The 23,610-nt window shown below is 47.5% G+C and overlaps 1 protein-coding gene across 1 annotated transcript in view; it reads right to left on the reverse strand.

Moving 5' to 3' along the window:
- RNF17 (ring finger protein 17) overlaps positions 1–23,610 on the reverse strand; it is a 228,577-nt gene that overhangs the window by 39,122 nt on the left and 165,845 nt on the right. The window contains exons 32-33 of the mRNA XM_054015507.1: positions 20,683–20,763; positions 3,443–3,568 (exon numbers count right to left, since the gene is read on the reverse strand). Of these exons, the coding sequence (XP_053871482.1) occupies positions 3,443–3,568; positions 20,683–20,763 (207 nt within the window). The remainder of the gene's footprint in view (positions 1–3,442; positions 3,569–20,682; positions 20,764–23,610) is intronic.

A 23,610-nucleotide genomic window follows, 5' to 3' on the forward strand; every position in this document is an offset into this window, starting at 1 on the left:
AGTCGAGGGCAGCGTACCAGTCTCCCAGATCCATGGAGGGAATGTTGGTGGCCAGAGAGACCATGCGAAACTTCACCCTGTTTATGAATGTGTTGTGGTCTCGTAGGTCCAGGGTAGGCTGAAGCTCGTCCTTGGCCTTGGGGATGAGGAAATAGCAGGAGTAGAACCCCTTGCCCCTGAATTCCTGAGGAACGTCCTCTATTGCCCCTAGAGCTGGGAGCGATTGCATCTCCTGTAAAAGGAGCTGCTCGTGAGAGGGGTCCCTGAAGAGGGACAGGAGGGCTGGAGGGAATAGAATTGGATAGAATATCATGCCCCCACCATGCTGAGGACCCAGCGGTCTGACATGATCTGAGACCAAACATGGTAGAAGCGGGAAGGTCGATTCACAAAATGGGGGGGGGGGAATCCAAGATGGCTACTGGTGCGCCGTCCTCTGGCGCATCTTCAAAAGTTAGCCCACTGGCCCCAAGCCTATTTGGCTGAACCCTAGCCTTGGTGCGAGGAGGAGTGCGGTGGGCGCCTCCTATTATTCCTGCCCCTTCTCCTTGATGGATCTCGTCTAGGAGGCCCAGGGTAGAAGCGGGATGGGGGCTGAGGTGTAAAGGGCTTTCTCTGAGGTCCTGGGGTGCGTAGCCCCCGAGACTTCAGAGTCACACAAGAGTCCTTTAGGCTATTCAGGCCCGTGTCCTTGTTTTTAGCAAACAGGCCCTTGCAGTCAAAGGGAGGTGCTGTATGGTATTCTGGACCTCCAGTGGGATACCCAAAACCTGGAGCCACATGCTGCGCCTCATTGCAATGGCGGTGGCCATGGTTCGAGCCGCAGAGTCTTCCGCATCCAGTGTTGCCTGGAGGGCGGTCCTAGACACCACTCTACCCCCTTCAAGGAGCGCACCAAACTCCTTGAGAGTCGGCCGGGATTAACTCCTGGAACTTAGCCAACAAGCTCCAGGAATTAAAGGCGTATCGGCTAAGCACTGCCTACTGATTCGCTACTCGAAGCTGGAGCCCACCAATCAAATAGACTTTATGGCCAAAGAGATCCAGCTTCTTGGTGTCCTGTGACTTAGGTGCAGGGCCTGGCTGTCCATGCCGCTCCTTGTGGTTTGCTGCAACCACCACCAGAGTCCCCGGCTGGGGGTGGGTAAAAAGGTGCTCATAGCCCTTTTGCGGCACAAAGTAGCGTCTCTTGACCCCCTTTAGCCATTGGTGGTATAGAGGCCAGGGTTTGCCAGAGCACCTTCGTGGAGTTCTGAACTGTCCTTATGGGGGTAAGGCCACTCTAGAAGGACCCTCGGGAGTGAGGATGTCCACCATTGGCTCCGCGTTCTCCATAACCTCCCCTGCCTGGAGGTTAAGGTTAACTGCCACCCTCCTGAGCAGGTCTTGGTAGCCTTTGGTGTCCATTGGTGGTAGAGTGGTAGATGTGCCCACCACTGCCTCGTCCAGTGAAGAGGTTCCCGGGACGGGGTCTTCCAGCCCCTCTGGTTTTCTGGAGGTCGGGTCAGGTACCTCAGAGCTCCCCAAGACCAGAGGTTCAGGAGCCACCGACGTTGGTGGAGGAGGGACTGCGCTTGCCTGTGGCAGTTCAGCAGCCCTGTCTTGTACGGAGTCCTCAGGGGCCCTAGGGGTGTAGCGTGCCAGCGATGTTGCTGATGGAGGAGTACAGGGGGGCCGACACTACAGATACCGGCCTGGATCCCTGAGCCTGGTGGTAGGGCCTAGGGGTCCAAAAGGGCCATTGTACTGGGCCCTGCCACTGGGGTGGCCAAGTGATGGCTGGTGCTGGTTGTTCCGCGGGCCTACGGTGCCGGGACCGGGAGTGGCTGCTTCGGGAGACAGACGATTCGGCGTCCAACTCTGACAAGTATACAGTACCCGACCATGGGGGACCAGAGCCTGATGGTACCAGTGAGCAGTACCGGGGAGACGGAGATCGGTGCTGCAACATCATGGGCTTCCCCCGATGATGAATCAATGGCGATGCTGCCATCGGTGCCGCGACGGATGTTGGAGCCGTCAGCAGTGCCAGGCTTGACACTGCAGTTGTGCCGTCGCCGGTGCTACTGGTGGTGCCTGAGTTTGCGAAGCTAGGTACTGTGCCATCATGGCAATGAGGTCTCGAACTACCTCATGTGTGTCCAGAGTGGAAGAGAGGTCAAGCTCTTCCTCCAAATCGTCCCGGGTAGGGGAGTCCATTCTCACCGGATTCAATGGCTCTGCCACTCGGGCCAGAATCAACGTCATCGGTTCTTGAGCACCAGATCGACGGTGTCCCGCCGGAGGATGCACCCCACTGGAATCCCCCCTCGGTTTCTTGACAAGGGAACGTCCCGTCTGGTTTCTTTTTCTTTATGCGGCACCAGGAACGTGAACGGTGACACCTCATGGTACTGGCCTTGCAGCCTGGGGAGCGGTGTTGGTGCTCGCTGGTGGAGTCCTTCCTCGATGCCGGGACATCCCACACCGAGGCCAGTGCACTGCACACCGAGGATGCCAGTGTCGGCTCTGGCTGAAGGGCCGACTCCATCAGGAGGAGCTTCAGACGATAGTCCTGCTCCCTCTTAGTCCGGGATCTGAAGCTCCGGCAAATTGGGCACTTATCTGTTTGATGGCCCTCCCCGAGGCACTTGAGACAGGTGGCGTGAGGAGCACTTGTGGACATAGGTTTTGCCCACCACTAGCACGCCTTAAACCCCTGCAACCAAGGCATGCCCTGGTGCCGGGGAGAGTAGAAGGGGGGAAAGCCCCATGAAGTAAGCTAAACAGATCTACAACTATTAACAACTAACTAACCACTATTCACACAAAAACAAGGGAACCACTAGGTAACACATTTGCAGATACAAAAGACTGAGCTGTTCCAACGACCGTCATGGGCGGTAAGAAGGAACTGAGCAGGCGGCGGGTCAGCAGGGACATATATACACCGCCATAAAGGTGTCACTCTAGGGGTCTCCACAGTCTAACCGACGGGTACCACTAGGGGAAAAGCTTTTCGGCGATGGTGCACACAGTGCATGCACACACCTATTGGAATGCACATGAGCAATCACTCGAAGAAGAACTAAGTTTTATATCAGTTTAAAATAATAAATTCATTAATAAAATTTAAAATTAAGTAGCTATCATTTTCAGTACAGTTATCACTGTTGCTATGGATGAATTCAAGAGCACAGAGTTTGAAATTTCCTAAGAATTTCCATGTCACTTTGGCAAGAAGTTGTACCTATGTTTTTTTCTACTTGCAAACTATGCCTTTGACATTGCTGATTTATACATTTTTAGACATTAGTAACATACAACAAACCAAAAAGGCATTAAAGTGTGACAAAGTATTAATGACAATAACCTGGGGGGAGGGTCACAACCATAAATTGATTAAATGTTTAATCTTTCAGAGCCACTAGAGCAGCAAAAACAAAAAATAAATCTTACTTACCAGATTGGATATATCCGGACAATCTTCAAAAATGCAGTATTTGTGGTATGCCATAAAGGAAGAAAGTGACATCCCATCAAAATAAAGATTAACAGATACTTTGCCCCATGGATTATCTGGACGTTCCTGTTTGAATAAAACAAAGTAGACTACTGCCATAATGCACATAACATCATGGCTGAGATTTTGACAACATAATAGTAATGAAAGAGGAAATGACTTACCTGTAACTGGCAGTTCTTCAAGATATGTGGTCCCTATTTGTATTCCAAACTTGGGTGCACATGTGCGCCATACACTGAAGCAGGAAGTTTTCACTAGCAGTCTCCACTGATGTGCATGTGCGTGATATGTTATCTCGTGCTCCAGGTGAGGTTAAGAGGCTATGCAGGGAGACGGTCCCTCAGTCACCCTCTTCACACTAAGTAGCGCAGTCCGTACCAGAGGTGACAGTGAGTGGGTATTGGAATACAAATAGGGATCACGCATCCAGTTACAGGTAAGTGACCTCCTCTTCTTTTTTGAGTGATGGTTCCTATATGTATCCAAATGCAGGTGAGAATCAAGCAAAGCTCAGCTTGGAGGCGGGTATGAGGACAAACGAGGTATCGCTGTCTGCAGGACAGCACAGCCCACAGCTGCATCTTCCGTCGCTCCCTGGGCGATGGCACAGTAGGTGGTGAAGATACGCACAGAGCGCCAGGTTGCCACCTGGTATATGTCTTGCAAGGGGATGTCCACTAGGGAGGCGGAGGTAGCTGTACGTAAAGCAGTGGGCTGTAATCCTGACTACCTGTAGCACTCTATGATGCAGGTAGAGATGAACTTCGATATGAGCTGTGAAGAAAGGGGTTGGCCTAGCAACCTTTCTGCAAGGGCTATGAAAAGGCATGGAGAGGTGCAAAAGAGCGGGTCCTGTCAAGGTAGAACACAAGTGCACAGCGGACATCCTATGAATGCAGAGTCCTGCCTGTTGGAGTGAAGTATGGCTTAGGATGGAAGACTAGGAGATGGATTGACTGGTTGAGGTGGAACTCAGAGACCACTTTTGTGAGAAACTTAGGGTAAACATGCAACAAAACTTTTTATGGAAGTTTATGGGGGAGGTCAGCCATCATGGCTCCCAATTCGCTGACCTGCCTAGTGGAAGTGATGGCCACAACAAATATGACCTTCATGGATAAGTGTGAGAGGAAACATGTGGCCAGGGGCTCGAAGGGAGGTCTGATGAGGGCAGAAAGTACAAGATTGAGGTTCCAGGGGGGAGTTGGTTTAAGGACTGGTGGGAAGTGTTCATCAGCCCTTTCAGAAAGCAGGTGGTGGAGGGGTGGGAAAACACCAAGTGGCCATCCATTGGTGGGAGGAAGGCACTAAATACCATAAAGTGGACTTGGACTGAGCTGAGGGAAAAGCCTGAAGTCTTTAAATCCAGGAAGTAGTCCAGGATGGTAGGGACGGAGACATCACTAAGGGGGAGATGCTGGCATTGCACCCAGGAGGTGAAACGCTTCAATTTCACAGCATAGTAAGCCTGTGTGGAAGCTCATCTAGGTGAACATGATTTGTCGGGGAAGAGTCAACATAGTTTTTGTAAAGGGAAATCATGCCTCACCAATCTATTAGAATTCTTTGAGGGGGATCAACAAGCATATGGACATGGGGGATCCAGTGGATATAGTATACTTACATTTTCAGAAAGCCTTTGATAAGGTCCCTCACAAAAGGGAAACAAAGAGTAGGAATAAATCGCCAGGTCTCAGAATGGAGAGAAGTAAAAATTGGTGTCCCCCAGGGGTCTGTTCTGGGACCAGTACTGTTCAACATATTTATAAACAATCTGGAAAAAAGGGTAAACAGGAGGTTGCAAAATTTGCAGATGATACAAAACTACTCAAGATAGTTAAGTGGAAAGCAGAATGTGAAGAGTTACAAAGGGATCTCACAAAACTGGGTGACTGGGCAACAAAATGGCAGATGAAATTCAATGTTGATAAATGCAAAGTAATAAACATTGGAAAACAATCCCAACTATACATATAAAATGATGGAGTCTAAATTACCTGTTTTCACTCAAGAAATAGATCTTGGAGTCATTGTGGATAGTTCTCTGTGAACACCCACTCAATATACAATGGCAGTCAAAAAAGCTAACAGAATGTTCGGAATCATTAGGAAAGTGACAGATAGTAAGACAGAAAATAGGTTGTCTCTATATAAATCCATGGTACGCCCACATCTTGAATACTGCATGAAGTGGTCACCCCATCTCAAAAAAAAGATATACTGGAATTGGAAAAGGTACAGAAAAGGGGAACAAAAATGATTAGGGGAATTGAACATCTTCCATATGAGGAGAGATTAATAAGACTGGGACTTTTCAGCTTGGGATTTGATAGAAGTCTATAAAAATCAAGACTGGTGTGGAGAAAGTAAATAAGGAAGTGTTATTTACTCCTCATAGCACAAGAACCTGGGGATCACCAAATCAAATTCATAGGCTGCAGGTTTAAAACAAACCAAAGGAATTATTTTTTCACACAAGGCACAGTCAACCTGTGGAACTCTTTGCCAGAGGATGTTGTGAAGGCCAAGACTATAACAGAGTTCAAAAAAGAACTAGATAAATTCATGGAGGATAGTGGTTACTAGCCAGGGTGGGCAGGGATGGTGTCCCTACCCTCTGTTTGCCAGAAGCTGGGAATGGGCAACACGGGATGGATCACTTGATCTTTACCTGTTCTCTTCATTCCCTCTAAAGTACCTGGAAATTGGCCACTGTCGGAAGACAGGATACTGGACTAGATGGACCTTTGGTCTGATTCACTATGGCCATTCTTATGTTCTCGTCTGCTGCTTAAGTAGGTGATGTACCGATGTCAAGCAGGCATTGTTTACATGCAAGTCCCATCCAAAAACCAAGGTTGTGAAGTGAAGCGAGCCTGGTCTGGGATGTCAGACTCTGCCCTGGTGCTGGGTGAGGAGGTCTGGCAGTGTGAGGAAGTAGATTGAGGGGCGGGGGGAGAGTCTGAAAACCAGAACTGTCAGAGCAAAACAGTTATCAGTAGGGCTGTGGCTCAATTGCAACAGATCCTGCGCAGTATTTGGGAAAGGAGGGGAATAGGGGAAGGCATAGCAGAGACCGTCCCACCACAGAAGAAGGAGAACATTGCCCTGGGAATTGCGCTCCATGGTCCCCCAGGAGCAGTAGAGGGGAAACTTGTGGTTTTTGTGAGTGGTGAAGTCCCAGTGAAGAATGCCCCAGGCATGGCAGACAGAGCGGAGTGGTATGTGTAGCTCCCACTCTTAATTGAGGTAGCAGGTCCACCTGAGTGTGTCCGAAGAGAGTTCTGCACTTGCAGGAGGTACGCTGCATGGAGTAGGACATTGTGGTGGATACACCAGTTCCAGAAGCGGATGGACTCCACACAAAGTGACTAGGACTTGGTGCCCTCCCGCCTGTTTACGTATGCCACCGCAGTGGTATTGTCAGAAAGGAGCTGAATGTGGAGAGCTCAGATAAGGGCAGGAACATATGGCAGATGAGGTGAGCCTGCATCTCCAGGCTATTGATGTGTATGTGGGCTTCATGCTGAATCCAAGCCCCTTGGGTGGCATGGCTGACCAGGTGGGCACCCCAACTGGCTAGGGAGGCGTCTGTGGTGAGGGTGGTGGTTGGGAAAGGAGTGGCAAAGGAGGTACCTATCATCACTTGAAAGGGTTGGTCCACCATGTGAGGGAGGCCTGGACTGGATGTGAGACAATCAGTGTGGTGGCCATGTGGTCGAAGTGTGGTCTGCAGACTGATAGGAGCCACAGCAGTAGACAGCGCAAGTGCAGATGGGCATGCAGAGTCACATGGGTGCAGGCTGCCATATGCCCACAAAGAGACAGACAGCGGCGCACTCTGGTGTGTGAGTTGTAGTGTAGGGCCATCAGGGCAGCGAAATATCCTGGCAGGAGAGAGACCTGAGTTGCTACAGAATCCAGGCATGCTCCGATTAAGTGGACTGTCTGCATCAGGATGAACACAGATTTCTCCTCATTGAAACAGACGTCAAGCCGTCGAGTGTGGTGAGAAGACAGCAGAGAGGACGGATGATCAATGCCATCTTGGGGAGGCACCAGAAGCCAGTCATCTAAGAAAGGGAACATAGAGTACCCCAGTAGTCTTAGTTGGAGCAGCCATGACCACCAAGACTTCAGTGAAGACTCTTGGGGCCATCGCAGTGTCAAAGGGGAGAAGTCTGAACTGGTAGTGCTTGTCGCTCACGCGGAAGCAAAGATGCCTGCGGTGGCCCAGATGGATGTCGATGTGGTAGTACACATCCTTCACGTCCAGAGCTATGCCTCCTGGGAAAGGGAGGGGATGATGCAAGTGAGTGTCACTATACAGAACCTGGCTTTCCTGATATATATATTGAGCAGTTGGAGATCAAGTATAGGGCAGAGTCCTCCTCCCTTTTTCAGGCTGAGAAAGTACGGAGAGTAGAAGCCCTGGGGACTGGGGGCGGTGTCGTGCAGGCTCCTGATACCAAGGGTAGGTGACCTTGTATGGGGCATAGGGAGTGTGACCGGAAAATTGGTCTCTGTTGCTTCTGACAGGGTGTCAGTGTACATGAATAGGTTAAAGAACAGGTTAAGGACTATTTAGAAAAGCTGGACATGCACAAGTCTATGGGGATGGATGCAATGCAAGTCGAGGGCGCTGAGAGAGTTGGCTGATGTGATTGCAAAGCCACTGGCCATTATCTTTGAAAACTCATGGCAATCGGGGGAGGTCCCGGATGATTGGAAAAAGGCAAATATAGTGCCTATCTTTAAAAAAGGGAAGAAAGAGAATACGGGGAACTACAGATCCATCAGCCTCGCCTCAGTCCCGGAAAAATTATGGAGCAGGTCATCAAGGAATCCATTTAGAAGCACTTGGAGGAGAGAAAGGTGATCAGGAACAGGGAACATGGATTCACCAAGGGCAAGTCATGCCTGACCAACCTGATTGCCTTCTATGATGAAATAATTGGCTTTGTGGATATGGGGAAAGTGGTGGACGTGATATACCTTGACTTTAGCAAAGCTTTTGATACAGTCTCCCGCAGTATTCTTGCCAGCAAGTTAAAAAAGTATGGATTGGAAGAATGGACTATAAGATGGATAGAAAGCTGGCTACATCGTCAGGCTCAACAGGTAGCGATCAACGGCTCAATGTCTAGTTGGCAGCCAGTATCAAGTGGAGTGCCCTAGGGGTTGGTCCAGGGGCTGGTTTTGTTCAGCATCTTCATTAATGATCTGGATGATGGGATGGATTGCACCCTCACCAAGTTCACAGATGACACTAAGTTGGGGGGAGAGGTAGATACACCGGAGGGTAGGGATAAGGTCAAGAGTGACCTAGACAAATTGGAGGAATGCCCAAAAGAAATCTGATGGAGGTTCAACAAAGACAAGTGCAGAGTCCTGCACTTAGGACAGAAGAATCCCATGCACTGCTACAAGCTGGGGACCAACTGGCTAAGTGGCAGTTCTGCAGAAAGGACCTGGGAATTACAGTGGGTGAGATGCTGGATATGAGTCAACAGTGTGCCCTTGCAGCCCAATATGCCGTTAGCCTTCTTGGCAACATTAGTAGAAGCACTGCCAGCAGATCAAGGTAAGTGATTATTCCCCTCTATTTGGCACTGGTGAGGCCACATCTGGAATATTGCGTCCAGTTTCGGGCCCCCCACTACAGAAAGGATGTGGACAAATTGGAGAGAGTCCAGTGGAGGGCAATGAAAATGATTAAGGGGCTGGGGGGACTTATGAGGAGAGGCTGAGGGAACTGGGCTTATTTAGTCTGCAGAAGAGAAGAGTGTGTGTGGGGGGGATTTGATAGCATCCTTCAACTACCTGACGGGGGGGTTCCAAAGAGGATAGAGCTAGGCTGTTCTCAGTGGTGGCAGATGACAGAACAAGAAGCAATGGTCTCAAATTGCAGTGGGGGAGGTCTAGGTTGGATATTAGGAAAAACTATTTCACTAGGAGGATGGTGAAGCCCTGGAATGGGTTACTTAGGGAGGTGGTGGAATCTCCATCCTTAGAGGTTTTTAAGGCCCGGCTTAACAAAGCCCTGGCTGGGATGATTTAGTTGGGGTTGGTCCTGCTTTGAGCAGGGGATTGGACTAGATGACCTCCTGAGGTCTCTTTCAACCCTAATCTTCTATGATTCTATATCCCGAGAGACGGGAACATCACTCAAGTCCTTCAAAGAGTGGAGGGACTCATCTGTCTTTGTGGAGAATAGCTTGTTCTTATTAATGGGAAGGTCCTGGATGGAGGTCTGGACCTTCCTGAGGAACCCAGAGGATTGCAGCCAGGACTCTCACTGCATGATGAAACCTGTGGTGAGAGAGCGGGAGGATGCATCCGCTGCATCCACCACAGCATGGAGGCTGACCTTGGCCGTCAAGTGACCTTCCTCCACCAGGGCCTGGAAACACTGCTGTTTGTCCTGCAGCAGATCCTCCAGGAACTCTGTTAGGTTGGCATAGTTATTAAAGTCAAACTTCACTAGCAGAGCCTTCTTGTTAGAGATGTGGAATTGCATGGCCACGGAAATGTATGTCTTATGGCCCAGAAGGTCAAGGCATTTTGCTGCCCTATCCAGGAGGGTGGAGGCATGTGAGTGCTGTCTCGCCTGCTCAGTTGCTGCGTGCACCACTAGTGAAGTGGGGGTGAGAGTGTTCCAGAAGAGGTGTGCGCGAGGGAAAAAAAAGTCAGCCCTTTTTGGACAGGACAAAGTACTGGCGTTCCAACCTCTTAGGTGTGGGGGTACATTGTACTCCACTTAGGAAGTAACAATTGGTTGCACACATACAAAATGGGAAATGACTGCCTAGGAAGGAGTACTGCAGAAAGGGATTGGGAGGTCACAGTGCATCACAAGCTAAATGAGTCAACGGTGTTACACTGTTGCAAAAAAACCAAACTAACCATCATTCTTGGAGAAAGTCCAGAGAAGAGCAACAAAAATTATTAAAAGTCTGGAAAACATAACCTATGAGGGAAGATTGAAAAAATTGGGTTTGTTTAGTTTGGAGAAGAGACGACTGAGGGCGGGGGACACGATAACAGTTTTCAAGTACATAAAAGTTTGTTACAAGGAGAAGAAAGAAGAGAAAATTACTCACCCTGCACAGTAACTAATGTTCTTCAAGATGGTTGTCTCTGCGGGTGCACCACAGTGCCGGTCCCCATCTCGCACTGCCTCAGGCAGTTACATAGCACCGTGCGACCAACACTCTACTCTCAGTTCTGTCTCTACCAAAGTATTTAATATGAAAACTCTGAAGAAGAGGGAGAGTAATGGAGCACACACAGGGACAACCATATTGAAGAACCTCAGTTACTGCACAGGGTAACTTTCTCCTCTTCTTCGAGGTGTGTCCCTATGGGAGGTCCACTTTAGGTGACTAGAGCATCTGATGATGAATGCTGCTCTAATGCATAACGTTGTCTGAATGTACGGGCTAACACCCAGGCTGCTGCTTTGTAGATGTTCATAATGGTTACGTTGTTAAGAAAGGCTATCAAAGCAGATAGAGATCTGGTGGAATATGTGTGGGTCTCCGGTGGGGGCTGAAGCTGTTGTTGACGATAGCAAAACTCAATGCATCTGGAGATCCATTTAGACAGTCTCTGTTTAGATATGGTATCTCCTTTTGAGAGTTCTGTGATGGAGAAGAATAATTTTGGTGACTTTCAAAAAGTCTTTGTTCTCTTGATGTAAAAGGCTAGCACGCTTTGAATGTCCAGGGTGTGGAGTGCTGCTTCTTGTTTATTCCCATGGGGTTTTGGGAAGAACAATGGGAGATGAATGGGATGATACAGATAGAATGAGGAGGCAATCTTAGTTTAAGAACTTGGGATGTGTTCTTAAGGTCACCTTATTTTTGAAGAATGTTGTGTATGGTGGGCGTCCCACAAGGTCCCCTAGCTCCCCCACCCATCTGGCAGACATGATGGCGATGAGGAAGGCCACCTTCATTAAAAGGTGGAGTAGTGAATATGTCGCTAATGGTTCAAACGGCTGTCCAGTAAAGCCCCTAACATTAGATCATGGGTTCTCAATCTTCATTGCACCGTGATCCCCTTCTGACAACAAAAATTACTACATGACACCAGAAGGGGGCACTGAAGCCTGAGCCCCACCGCCCCAAGTGGTGGCGGTGGGGAGTTTAAGGGGGACAAAGCCAAAGTCCAAGGGGGCCTGTAACCTAGCCCTGCCACCCAGGGTTGAAACCCTTGGACTTCAGTCCTGGGCAGTGGGGCTTGGGCTTCAGCTCTGGGTCCCAGCAACTCTAAGCCAGCCCTGGTGACCCCATTAAAATGGGGTTGCGACCCACTTCGGGATTCCAACCCACAGTTTGAGAACCGCTGAACTAGATTAAGGTCCCATTATGAAGTAGAGGTTTGCATTTTGGGGTAAACGTTATGAGGGCCCTTAAGAAAACGCTTGCTGATTGGGTGAGAAAAATTGATAACTCATGGTGGAACCTTTAATAGCTTTGAGGTGTACTCTGATTGAGCTTATGGAGAGACCCAATTTCATAAGTTCCAATATATAGTCCAGTACACCAGAGGCAGAGTAGAGAGGAGATCACCAATGATTTGTTTATTTTGGCACCATATAGTGAATCTCCTCCATTTTTGTAGGTATGTTGAGTAGTTGGTCTAGACTATTTAACAGACTGTACCTTACTTCTCACAAAAAAGTCTATAGTTGGGAACTCCCAATGTTTGAATATATTCCGTAGTACTCGGAGGTCCATTTCCCATTTGTGGTCCTGGGAGAGTTTTCCGCTTAGCACATCGGCGGTGGTTTTCTGGCATCCTGATATGTAGGAGGCTGAGATGTTGATGTTGTAACTGATGCACCAGATCCCAAAGTAGCATGGCTTCCACGCCTAGAGTGTGAGAACATGCCCCCCTTGCCAGTTTATATACAACATGCAAGCAATGTTGTCTGTGAGGACCTTTATGGTTTTGTTCTTGATCATAGGTAGGAAATGGGAGCAGCCATTGCAAACTGCCTGTAGCTCCAGTAGATTTATATGTCGGAGGGATTTCAACAGGGACCAATGGCCTTGGACAGTGTGAGTGTGTTAAGTATGCCCCCCAATCTAGTAGGGAGCAGTCCTGCACAAACATTGTTCGGTTGTGTCCACCACTGTAGTGAGTCTTTTACTTTGTTTGGCATCGTGAGGCGTTCGTTTATACCATGTCTGTGCAGGACACAGACTGTCTGGACCCAGGCTTGCAGGTATTGCATATGCAGTCGTATGTGTTGGATGACGAACATCATTGCAGACATGTGGCCCAACAATTGTAGGCAAGTCCTAGCTGATGTCTGGGGACTGTCTAATGTGGAGATCAAATTGAGTAACATCGTGAACTGTTGTTGGGGCAGAGAGGCTGTAGCCTCCAGAGAATTGAGGTAGGCTCCGATGATCTCCAGTTTCTGCACAGGTGTTAATGTTGATTATGGTGCATTTATTCGTAACCCTGGATGTGTGTAAAGAGTTACTGTGTAGCCCAAGATGCATGAAAAGATTAGCTTCTAGTGCCTCATGTTGTTGATGCTTTCAGCAAACGATCATCCAAATAGGGGAATGTTATGATCCCTTGTCTGTGGAGGTGAGTCACCACCACCACGAAGACTTTCAAAAATAACCATGGGGCAGTGGATAGTCCAAAAGGCAGTACTTTGTACTGAAACTGGTCTGCTCCTAGAACAAACCTTAGGAACCTCCTGTGTGATGAATGTATTGTTATATGAAAATATGCATCCTGGAGGTTGATGGCTGAGAACCAATCCCCTTTTTCCAGGACTGGAATTATGGTTGCCAATGTGACCATCCTGAAGTATTGGATCTTCACAAATTTGTTGGGTTTTCTTATATCAAGAATGGGCCTCCATCCTTCAGTTTTTTTCTGGGTTAGGAAGTAATGTGAATAGAATCCCCTCCCTCTGTGTTGTGTTGGTTTGGTTCTATTGCACCTAGATGTATGAGGCGGTTTACTTCCTGTAACAGGACATGTTTGTGAGAGGGATCCCTGAAGAGGGACAGGGAGGTATGGTGGGTAGGGGGGATGGAGGTAAATAGGATGGATTAGCCATTTTCAATTATTTCTAATACCCATCTGTCTGACGTGAGGTCTACCAGGCTGGGTTAAATGGGGTCAGACAGTCTCTGAATGGATGGGAAGTAGCAGATGTTTCCAGAACTCAAAACTGTGGGAATCTTGGACCAAAACCTCAAAATTGTTGTTTTGATGGAGGATGCTGTGATGTCAAAGGCTGTCGTCATCTTGCGGATCTCTGTCTCTGTAGGTCGTACTGCCTGTGTGGTTGTGTGTAAGGTGCAGACTGAAATTTTGTGATGCGTAGTACTTGTCCTCTTTTTTTCTTGTTCATAGGTGTGTAAATGCCCAGGGGACTTCAGCATCAGTCTGGAGTCCTTCAACATATGAAGGGACACAGTTTTAGCTGCAAATAGTTTACGGTCTTCAAACAGAAGATCCTTGACCGTCGATTGTACTTCTCTGGGAAAACCAGAGAGGTGTAGCCAGGATGCGTGTCACCTGACTACAACTGTGGCTACACCCTGCGGTGTCTGTGGAATCCAGTGAAGCTTGCAATGCTGTTCTAGCAAGAAGATGCCCCTCAGAGATGATGGCTCTAAATGCTATACCTAAAGGAGGTAGAGAAGGAACTGGGCGGGGGGAGGGTTGGCACATGGTGCTATGTAACTGCCTGAGGTTGTGCAAGATGGGGACAGTGCATGTGTGATCGAACCAGGCAGTGCTACTACAAATCTCTGATTACAAGTGCAGGGGTGCAAAAACATCTGAAGTGGAGTTTGAGATCCACTTGAAAAGTCTGGGGTGATATTGCTGGGCCCTTGGATCTTTCTGTTGTGGAGAAAAAAGCCTCGGGGACATCCTTAAAGCCTTTGTCCTGTCCAGGTAGAAGGCCAGGGCTCTCCTGACATCTAGGCTATGCAATAGAGCCTCTCTGTTGTTTTGGTGAGGCTTGGGGTAGAAGATTGGAAGGTGAATCAACTGATTCATGTGAAAGTGAGAAGTTACCTTAGGAATGAATATTGCATGTGGTCTAAGCATAACCTTGTCTAGAAAAAATACTGTGTAAGGAGGATGCATCATCAGAGCTGCTCTCTCTCCTATTCTCCTGTCTGAGGTAGGGAAAGCTGTTTTCATGGATAGGTATGTTAGTGAACAGGTGCCATGGGTTCAAAGGGGGGGCCTAGTCAGTCCTTTTAATACAAGGTTCAGGTCCCACGTGGGGTCGGAAGTTGAGGCAGAGGGAAGAGGTTTACTATGCCCTTGAGGAACATTTCTGTAGCTGGGTGCGACAGCACTGAGTATGGATCTATAGGTTGGTGAAAGGCTGTAATAGTTGTAGGTGGACCCTGAGAGAACTCAGAGGTAGTCTGGACCATTTTAGGCTTAAAGCATGGTCTAGGATATGTGAAAGAGTTGAGGATGCTGGGGAGATTTGTTGGAACGTGCACCAAATCTGAAACTTGGACCATTTCTCCAGGTAAGTGTGCTGTGTTGAGGACTTTCTATTGTGTAATAGAACCTCTTGTACCTCTCTTGAACAGGGGCTTTCTAGGTGTTGAAATCAAACAGGAGCCATACCTTGGGGTGGAGAATCCCCAGGTTGGGATGTAGGGTATGTCCTTTGCTCCATGAGAGGTGGTGTGGACTGGCTGGGAGAGAGATTGGTGGACATGTCGCTAGCTGTGACAGGTAAGGGTACCAGGTCTGTCTTGGCCAAGTAGGAGCGATCAGAATGACACAAGCTCTGTCCCTTTTTATTTTCAGCAGGACCTTCGACAGTAGGGGAAGTGGAGAGAAGGCGTAGAGAAGGTCCCTGTTCCAAGGAAGGAGGAGAGCATTGCCTAAGGAGCGTTGTCCCATCCCTGCTCTGGACACTTCTTGTTTAGGTAAGTGGTGAACAGATATGTAGATGGTTTCCCCCTCTACCTAAATAGGTTGTGAAGTACTGACAGGTGTATCTCCCACTCGTGGTCATGTGGGAATTTCCAACTGAGACCATATGCTATCGAGTTTTGTGTACCTAGGAGTTACGCCGCGGATAGTGCAACATTGTGGGAGATGCACCAATTCCATAATCTCACTGCTTCTGCGCATAGGGAAGGCGATCTGACTCCCCGCTAACGATTGATGTAGTACATACAGGAAATGTTGTCTGTCAGGGTCTGTGTGTGTGATCCCGTGATGAGCAGGAGAAAATAAGCACAGGCATTCCTGACCACACTCAGCTTGAAGAGATTGATATGGAGGGATATCTCCGTGGGCGACCATTTGCCTTGTGTCCTGAAGCTGTTTAGGTGCACACCCCACACTATGAGTTATGCGTTGGTGGTGAGAAGCAATGACTGATGTTTGTGAGAAGAGGATCCCTTTGCAAACATTGTCTGGGTCCTTCCACCACTTTAAGGAGTTTTTTTTGTCCTGGTGGGTAGTGCCAGGGATTTGGCCAACCTGTATTTGTTCGGTCTGTAAACTGAGCCAAACCGTATTTGGAGGCATCATCGCATGTGGAGCCTGGCATGAAGTATCACGGCTGTGCCTGCTGCCATATGTCCCAAGTGCTGGAGGCAAAACCTGGCTGGTATTTGTGGGCAGCTTTGAATGGTGTCTATGAGTGTGACTAAGGATAGGAACCTGAGTTGAGGTAAGAGTGCTCTGGCCTGTAATGCACTGAGGTTGGCCCCTATGAATTCCAGGCACTGCACTGGAGGGTTGACATCTGGATGTTGATCTGTAGACCAGTTCTGTAAACAAATGTATCATAGTATTGGTGACCTGATGAGCCTCCTAGAGAGATCAGGCTCTGAGGAGACAATTCTCCAAGTATGGGTAAATCATCATCCCTTGAGAGCACAAATGAGTGGCCACCACTGACAGAACCTTGGAAAATACCCACAGGCCCAATGATAGCCTGAAGAGGAGTACTCTGTATTGGTAGTGGTCATGTCGCAGAGTGAATCTGAAAAATCGTCTATGAGCCGGTAGGATCAAGATGTGAAAATAGGCATCCTGGAGGTCGAGGGCCAAAAACCAGTCTCCCTGTTCCAATGCTAGAATGATCATTGATAAGGTGATCATCTTGAATTTTTGAGCCTTGACAAACTTCTTGAGAGCTCTGAGGTCTAGTGGGGGTCTCCAACCTCCCTTCCATTTGGTATTCGGACGTAAGAGTAGAACCCCTTGCTTCAGATGTTGAGGTATTGGTTCTATGGCTCCTATCTGGAGGAGGTGATCCATCTTGTGTCGTAGTAAACTCTTGTTAGAAGGGTCCCTGAAAAGGGACCGGGAAGGGTGTTGTGGAAGGGGTTCAGACAATCTCTTGGACCCATCATACTGATGTTATCCATCCCCAGGCACTATGGAATGCTGCCAATTGGTGGCCAAATGGGTGTGGAACGATGGTTGGCTGCGTCAGTCAAGGAGAGAGGTCTAACCATGCCTTGACCTGCCCGTCAAAAGTGGCAGATGTAGAGGGCTGGGACAAAGATTATGGGCCAGATGGTTTCTGTTTAGGGAATTTCCATTTCTTTCTTTACAGCTCATAACGGTGCTGAGTTTGGTACTGAGACGTGTGTGATCTATGCTGGGATTGGGGACTAAATTGTCTCTTTTGTCTCAGTGTAGAGATACCCAGTGACTGGAGGGTAGCCCTGGAATCCTTCAGGGTGTGAAGGGAGGTGTCAGTCTTCTCGGCAAAGAGCTTTGTGCCCTCAAAGGGAAGGTCCTCAACCGTGGACTGCACCTCATTCAGGAATCCTGGCAAATGAAGCCATGATGCTCGTTGCATCACCACAGCAGTGGAAATGGATCTAGCCCCGGTGTTGGCCATGTCAAGGGCAGATTGCAGAGATGTCTTTGCCACTAATTGGCCCTTCTGGATAATGGCCTTGAATGAGTCATGATATGCTTCTGGCATCTTTTCCGTAAAGTCATTCAGTGTCAAGTAATTTATGTAATCATATTTTGTTGTGAGGGCTTGGTACTTGATATGAAATTGTAGAGTGGTTGAGGAGTACACTTTTCTAACAAACAGATCAAGGCACTTCTAATCCCGGTTATAGGGAGAAGGCCTAGACTAGTGTTGTTGGACACAAGAGTTGACAGCGTCCACCATGGTGGAGTTGGGTGGCGGTTGGGAGAATAGGAATTCTGATTCCTTAGTGGGGACATAGTATTTTTTGCCCACTTGCTTGCAGGTCGGGGCCATTGATGCCATAGTTTGCCATACAGTCTTTGCTGGGTTTTAAATGGCCTCATTAATCAGAAGAGCGATCTTTGAGGAGGCCAAAGAATGGAGGATATCAAAGAGTTGATGGTGGGTATCTAGGACTGCCACCCTCTTTGTCAGTTCCTAAAAGAGATGAAAGTCATCTGCCAAAAATGGTGGAGAAGGCATGATGGCTTTGTCTGGAGGAGGAGAAGGAGGATATGGTCCTTGGAGTCACTTCCTCCTCGGTACCTGCTTCCTGTTCCTTGAAGTCTTGAGGAGGTTCTGAATCCCTGAATGGTGCGGCCCAGGGAGTGCCTCTCGAGGATTCTCAGGCAAGGCTCGGCACTCAAGAGGCATGTTGCGGTGTGCCGCCCAAGGGTCCCAATTTGGTGGCATATGGTGGGGGGGTGGTATAGAGCCTGGTGGTGCTCAGATCAGGACGATGGTGGTGGGGCTATCTATGGGTATACCCTTGAGTTGTTTTGATAGTGAGCACCATATGAAGCTTGGGAGGAATACTGCGATATCTCTTCTGGCTTGCTGTCTGAACTGTCGCTGGAAAGCAGAGGAGCATGGCATGACCGTGGGGATATTTCCCATGCTTGGCAGAGGCTTGGTGCAGAGGTCTCAGTATGGAGAGGAGGGGACTCCGGTGCATCTGGCATGTGGACGTCTTTTGAATGGCAGAGTTCTACCTGTACCAATGGTCCTAGCATCTGAGGCAGTGCCAGGGAGATAGGATAGTGTCTGCACTGGTCGCTCCTGCGCCAATTGAGCCATCGCTGGCGATACCGATGCAGGCTCGCATACCAAGAGCGTCTTTTTAGAGGAGTGCTTACTCCTGTCCTTCAGTGCCGATGATTCGGTACCTGTGCCCATGAGTCCATGGGACTGTCAGTGGTACCAATTACAGGCAGTTTCTGTGAGCCATGAGTGCCGGACTGAGATGCCTCAGTGCCGAAGATACGAAGTGAGATGGTGATTGCTTGCCGCTATTTTGGGGCTTGCTATGGGGGGGTTCCTGCCCTCTTCTTAGAAGATTTGAGAGAGGGGTCCGCAGCCTGCTTCTTCGACCCACAGCCCTTAGATGTAAAAGGCTGTGGGGAAGACTCACATCTACCATGTGACTGAGGTCAGAGAACTGCCTCTATGAAGATAACCTTCTGGCGGAGTGTTCTTGTAGTCAGGCTACGAGCATGTAGGACAGAGAATTCCGACTCCGAACATGCAGCGGTAAGAAGGAACTGAAGGAGTGTCGCACCGCACAGCCTCTTATAACCTCACCTGGAGCATGAGGCAAACGTATGATGCACATGTGGGTCAATGGAACTGCTGCTGAAAACTTCCGGCTCATGTGGCACATGCGCACCCACATTTGGAATACGAATAGGGACCATCATCCAAAGAAGAATTCAAAGTTGTGGTTCTTTCAACCAGCACAATAGCTTAACCCCCATTACACACTGATAGAGTTAGCAGTATACATATTAAAGCAAATTAGGAAACCAACATGGATTCTACCTCTATCTGCTCTTGGGATGGTAGCATTGAAAATATGGCCTCTTTCCTTCCAACAAAGGTCTGGTTCTGTGTGTGCAAATACCCACCACACCATGGCAGCCAGACATTGCCTGTCTGAGAATGAGCCAGCATTTCACTCTCACATCTTACTTCTTAAGATGCCTAAGTATATCACAAGTGACTTGAAATGGCAATGTGTTTAATTTTTCAAACAGTATTAAAAATACATTTAAGCAAGACTACATTTAATCTGAACATTAACTGATGAATAAGGCTAAGATTTAGACATGAGTATTTTTAGTAAAAGTCATGGAGAGGTCATGGGCCGTGAATTTTTGTTTGTTGCCCATGACCTGTCCATGACTTCTACTAAAAATACCCATGACTAAATCTCTGTTCCTGAGGCCCCTTTGCTCTGGGGGCCCCCTGCTCCAGCGGTGGGGGGGTTGACTGTACCCGGTGGCCCAGTGCTCCAAAGACCCCAGGACCGCTCTCCTCCAGGGCCGCCCTCAGGACCACTGCTCCAGCCACCCCCGGGACCACTGCTCAGGCGCTCCCTGGGGTCAGCCACACGGGGAGCGCCCAAGAAGTGAACCAAGTGGCTGGCCCCGGGGCCACTCCAGCAGCAGCCAGTCCTGGGGCAGCCCCAGGACTGTTGCTCAGGTGCTCCCTGGGACTGCTACTGCTCCGGCGCTCCCCGGGGCCAGCTCCACCATCTGCTTTTGAGGCACACCCTGGGCCCAGCTGCCCAGGACCGCTCAAGCAGCGGCCGGTGTGGCTATCCCCAGCGATTGCCCAAGTGGCTGGCCCTGAGGCCACTCCAGCAGTGGCCGGTGCAGCTGGCCCCAGGGCTGCCCCCAGGACCGCTACTCTGGCGCTCCCCGAGGCCAGTCACACCGGCTGCTGCTTGGGCACTCCTGGGGCCGCTCCCAGGACCACTCTCAGGTTCTCCCAAGCAGTGGCTGGTGCAGCTGGCCTTGGGGTCGCTGCAGCTGTCACAGAGGTTGCGAAAAGTCATGGAATCCGTGGCCTCTGTGACAGAATCATAGCCTTACTCATGAGTTAAGGAGGGGTTCTAATGTTAGTACATGAAGGTACAAAGGATTTGTATAAGTCACAATGGTAACAGCCACACAAATACACTTTGGTATCTTTAAAAACTAACATTGAAAGCCTAAAAATTGTGACAGGAGTCACAGTTAAAGCAGAAATTATGTAATGTGCTGTCATTATGCTATCTATGACAAATTATCACCTGAGCCAGGTAGGAGTTACTTTGTTCAGGAAAAGCAACTAGTTTTATTCCTTCCATCAAGTATGCCTAATATACATTAAAGGGAAAAAAACATTTAGAGTTTTATTCCTTATGTCTGAACATAAGTTAAGTTACCAGAAGATGTATTTTAACAACTCTCTTTGTCAGTAGTTCTTGAAGGAGTTCTACAGCATCCTGTTGCCAAATATTTCCAACCTAGTTAGTGAGAGGGGAAAACACAAAAAACTCAAACACTTCTAAATATTAACAAGCACAGTGCACTAAATCATGTACTCAGTATGTATTTTCACCATAATATTCTACAATACAAATGTCTACTTAATAAAACCCAAGACTTATTTGACTCTTTTCCTACAGTTAAGAGTTAGTGCACTATGTGGTATTAGCCAATACCCATATGTTAGTCGTAGCATACATCACATTAATAGATATTATGTACATGGTATTAATATAATATACATTATACATAGGTGGATAGTGGGAAGTTATGTTAAACGAATTAATTATACTCTTCCCACAATTCTTTCCACCCACATTAAGCATCCCACAACACTTTTTGCAATGCTGAATTCAGTTTTGGCATAGAATATAGAATATTTGTCAAAGCAAAGCTGCATGAATACTTTGTACCAAGTACAGTTAGGGACTACTTACATGGCTCATCAACTTGTAATGTAATATTCAAAATGAGGTATGGGAAACCATAGGGAAGTACCAAGCACAAAGATGGCACACACTAGTGGATTAAACTTTAACTGATGTGTAAAGAGTTTTGTAACTTGTAAAACCATACTGTAAATACTACACCCCTACCTCGATATAACACAACCTGACATAACACAAATTTGGATATAACGTGGAAAAGCAGCGCTCCGGGAGGGGCAGGACTGCGCGCTCCGGTGGATCAAAGCAAGTTCAATATAACGCAGTTTCACCTATAAAGCGGTAAGATTTTTTGGCTCCCGAGGACAGCGTTATATCGAGGTAGAGGTGTACTAGCTGAAACGTGTATCTTTGAAGCTGTAGCCCATAGGATTATTTTGCTAGCTATTATATCCTACTATTCCAGCCAGCAGTATCAATTAATGTGTTTCTTTTTCTGAAATTAATCCATTTTATTTTTATATTTTATTAGTATTAATTCCTTGGAATTTAGGATGTGTTGAGGAATGTGTTTCCTAATAAGTTTTGCTGAAATGCAAGAAGCCTACCGGCCTGTAAGATTCGGTAAGATCTGCTATATAGCAAAAAGTAGAATTAGTTATAAGTGTGTCAGCATAAAAGCTGGCAACCTTTGGCACAGATAAGAATGGTCCCTGAACTTTGGGGAACCAAAGGGAAGAACTATCCACATCACATCACAGGTTTATCCGGCTTCTACAACCGGTTGGTAACTGCAGGGTACACCACAACTTGGAGCTCGTCAAGAGAGCCTAGGTTGGCAGTTTTGGAGCGAGATAATTCTTATTAATATATTTAGAAAATAAGTGTCATAATCCACTAACCTATAGGAGAAGGGTACCCATAAATTTCTTAGGGTACAGAAATAAGATTTGGGCATAGTAGGTTGGGCCTGAATCACATAGGTCAGGATCGTATAAAATACCTTGTAAGGGAGTCCTTTTCTTAAACCTTCTTCTTGTACTTGCTTGGAGTTAGTTTTTTTTTTCTTCTTAATGACTTCTTAGGGTCTTAAGCTCTTAAACTAAGTTCTACTTCTTAGATCTTTTCATCTATCTATTCTATCAGCTCAGCTTGTGCAGTATAATGTAACTACTCAACATTCCTAACCATTGGGGAAACCAACACCATCGCGTAATCGGGTATGCTAGGAGTGAGGCTGGTCCTTCACCTCCTATTACCGGGCTCTCAAGGAAGGGTGTGAGTATGTTAAGTTAAGGTACTTATATTAGAAATGTTACCACCAGGGTTTTGGAATTCTTTTACTGTTTTGCAGTTATAAGTTTCATTGCATTTCTTATTTTTATGTTAATGTCAATAAAGATTTTATCAATTTGGTATTGTCCTCAGTGTACGCGTTCTTGCCAAGCACCCCGAGAGTCCTCTCCCAATTTAGAGAACTCCCTGAGTTCTTGAACTCTGTAGTCTGAATTGGATAAGAACCTATAAATCTTCTGGTCGGAAGTAATCAGTGGCGGGCCATAAAAGCTAACCCATCAAATTCAGGTCAACAAAGCACACCTTCTGGGTAAGCTGAACGTGCGGCAATCTAAAAACTGCTTCCCAGGAGGAGGGTAGGTATGTCCTCCTTTTTGTATTATATTGTTTTGTCTTTAGACAATAAAGTTGAATAAATTTAATTATTTGGTCTCCTGAACACTTTTTAACAATGAACCACAAATGTAGTCAAACTGGCTATATCTTTTAGTCAATAGTGGCAATTCCTTGGCACAGTAGTGCTAAATTCTACAGAATACTGTATATTCTGCAGTCATGAGATGCAGAGACCATTCGGAATGCAAACTTTTTTTTTAAACCCAATAAAAAGCCATTTGTGCATGTTTTCCCTACATATTTTGTATTGCTGCCTCTCTGTATGCTGTAGAAACATGTTATAAAAAAAGTTACCTCTACCTTACAGTAACCGGAGTTCTTAGGGATGTGTTGTCCATATGTATTCTACTGTTGGAGTGCCTGCACCCCAGGCACACAAGATTTGAGTCTTTTGACCAGCACTGTACGTTAGGGCCGCACATGTACCCCTATGTGACTTCATGTTCCTGTACCAAGGCCATTAAGGTGACAGTAGGCCTAGTTGCCACTCAGTTACTTCGCCACTGTGCAATCCAGGTTTTATAGGATTCCATAGCAGCAGGGAAGGAAGATGGACCGTGGACTACATATAGACAACACATCTCAAATATAAGTAACTTCTTCCTTTCTTCAAGTGCTCATCCATTTTTTTTATATATATATTTTCCACTCTTGTGACTAGAAAGCAGTGACTTGATGCGAAGGAGGTGGGTGCTGAGCTGGTGGATCTAGACTAACTAGTTTGTAAGAGATTTTAATACAACCCAA

The sequence above is a fragment of the Malaclemys terrapin genome, chromosome 1 (genome assembly GCF_027887155.1).
Source record: "Malaclemys terrapin pileata isolate rMalTer1 chromosome 1, rMalTer1.hap1, whole genome shotgun sequence".
Lineage (NCBI taxonomy): Eukaryota > Metazoa > Chordata > Testudines > Emydidae > Malaclemys > Malaclemys terrapin.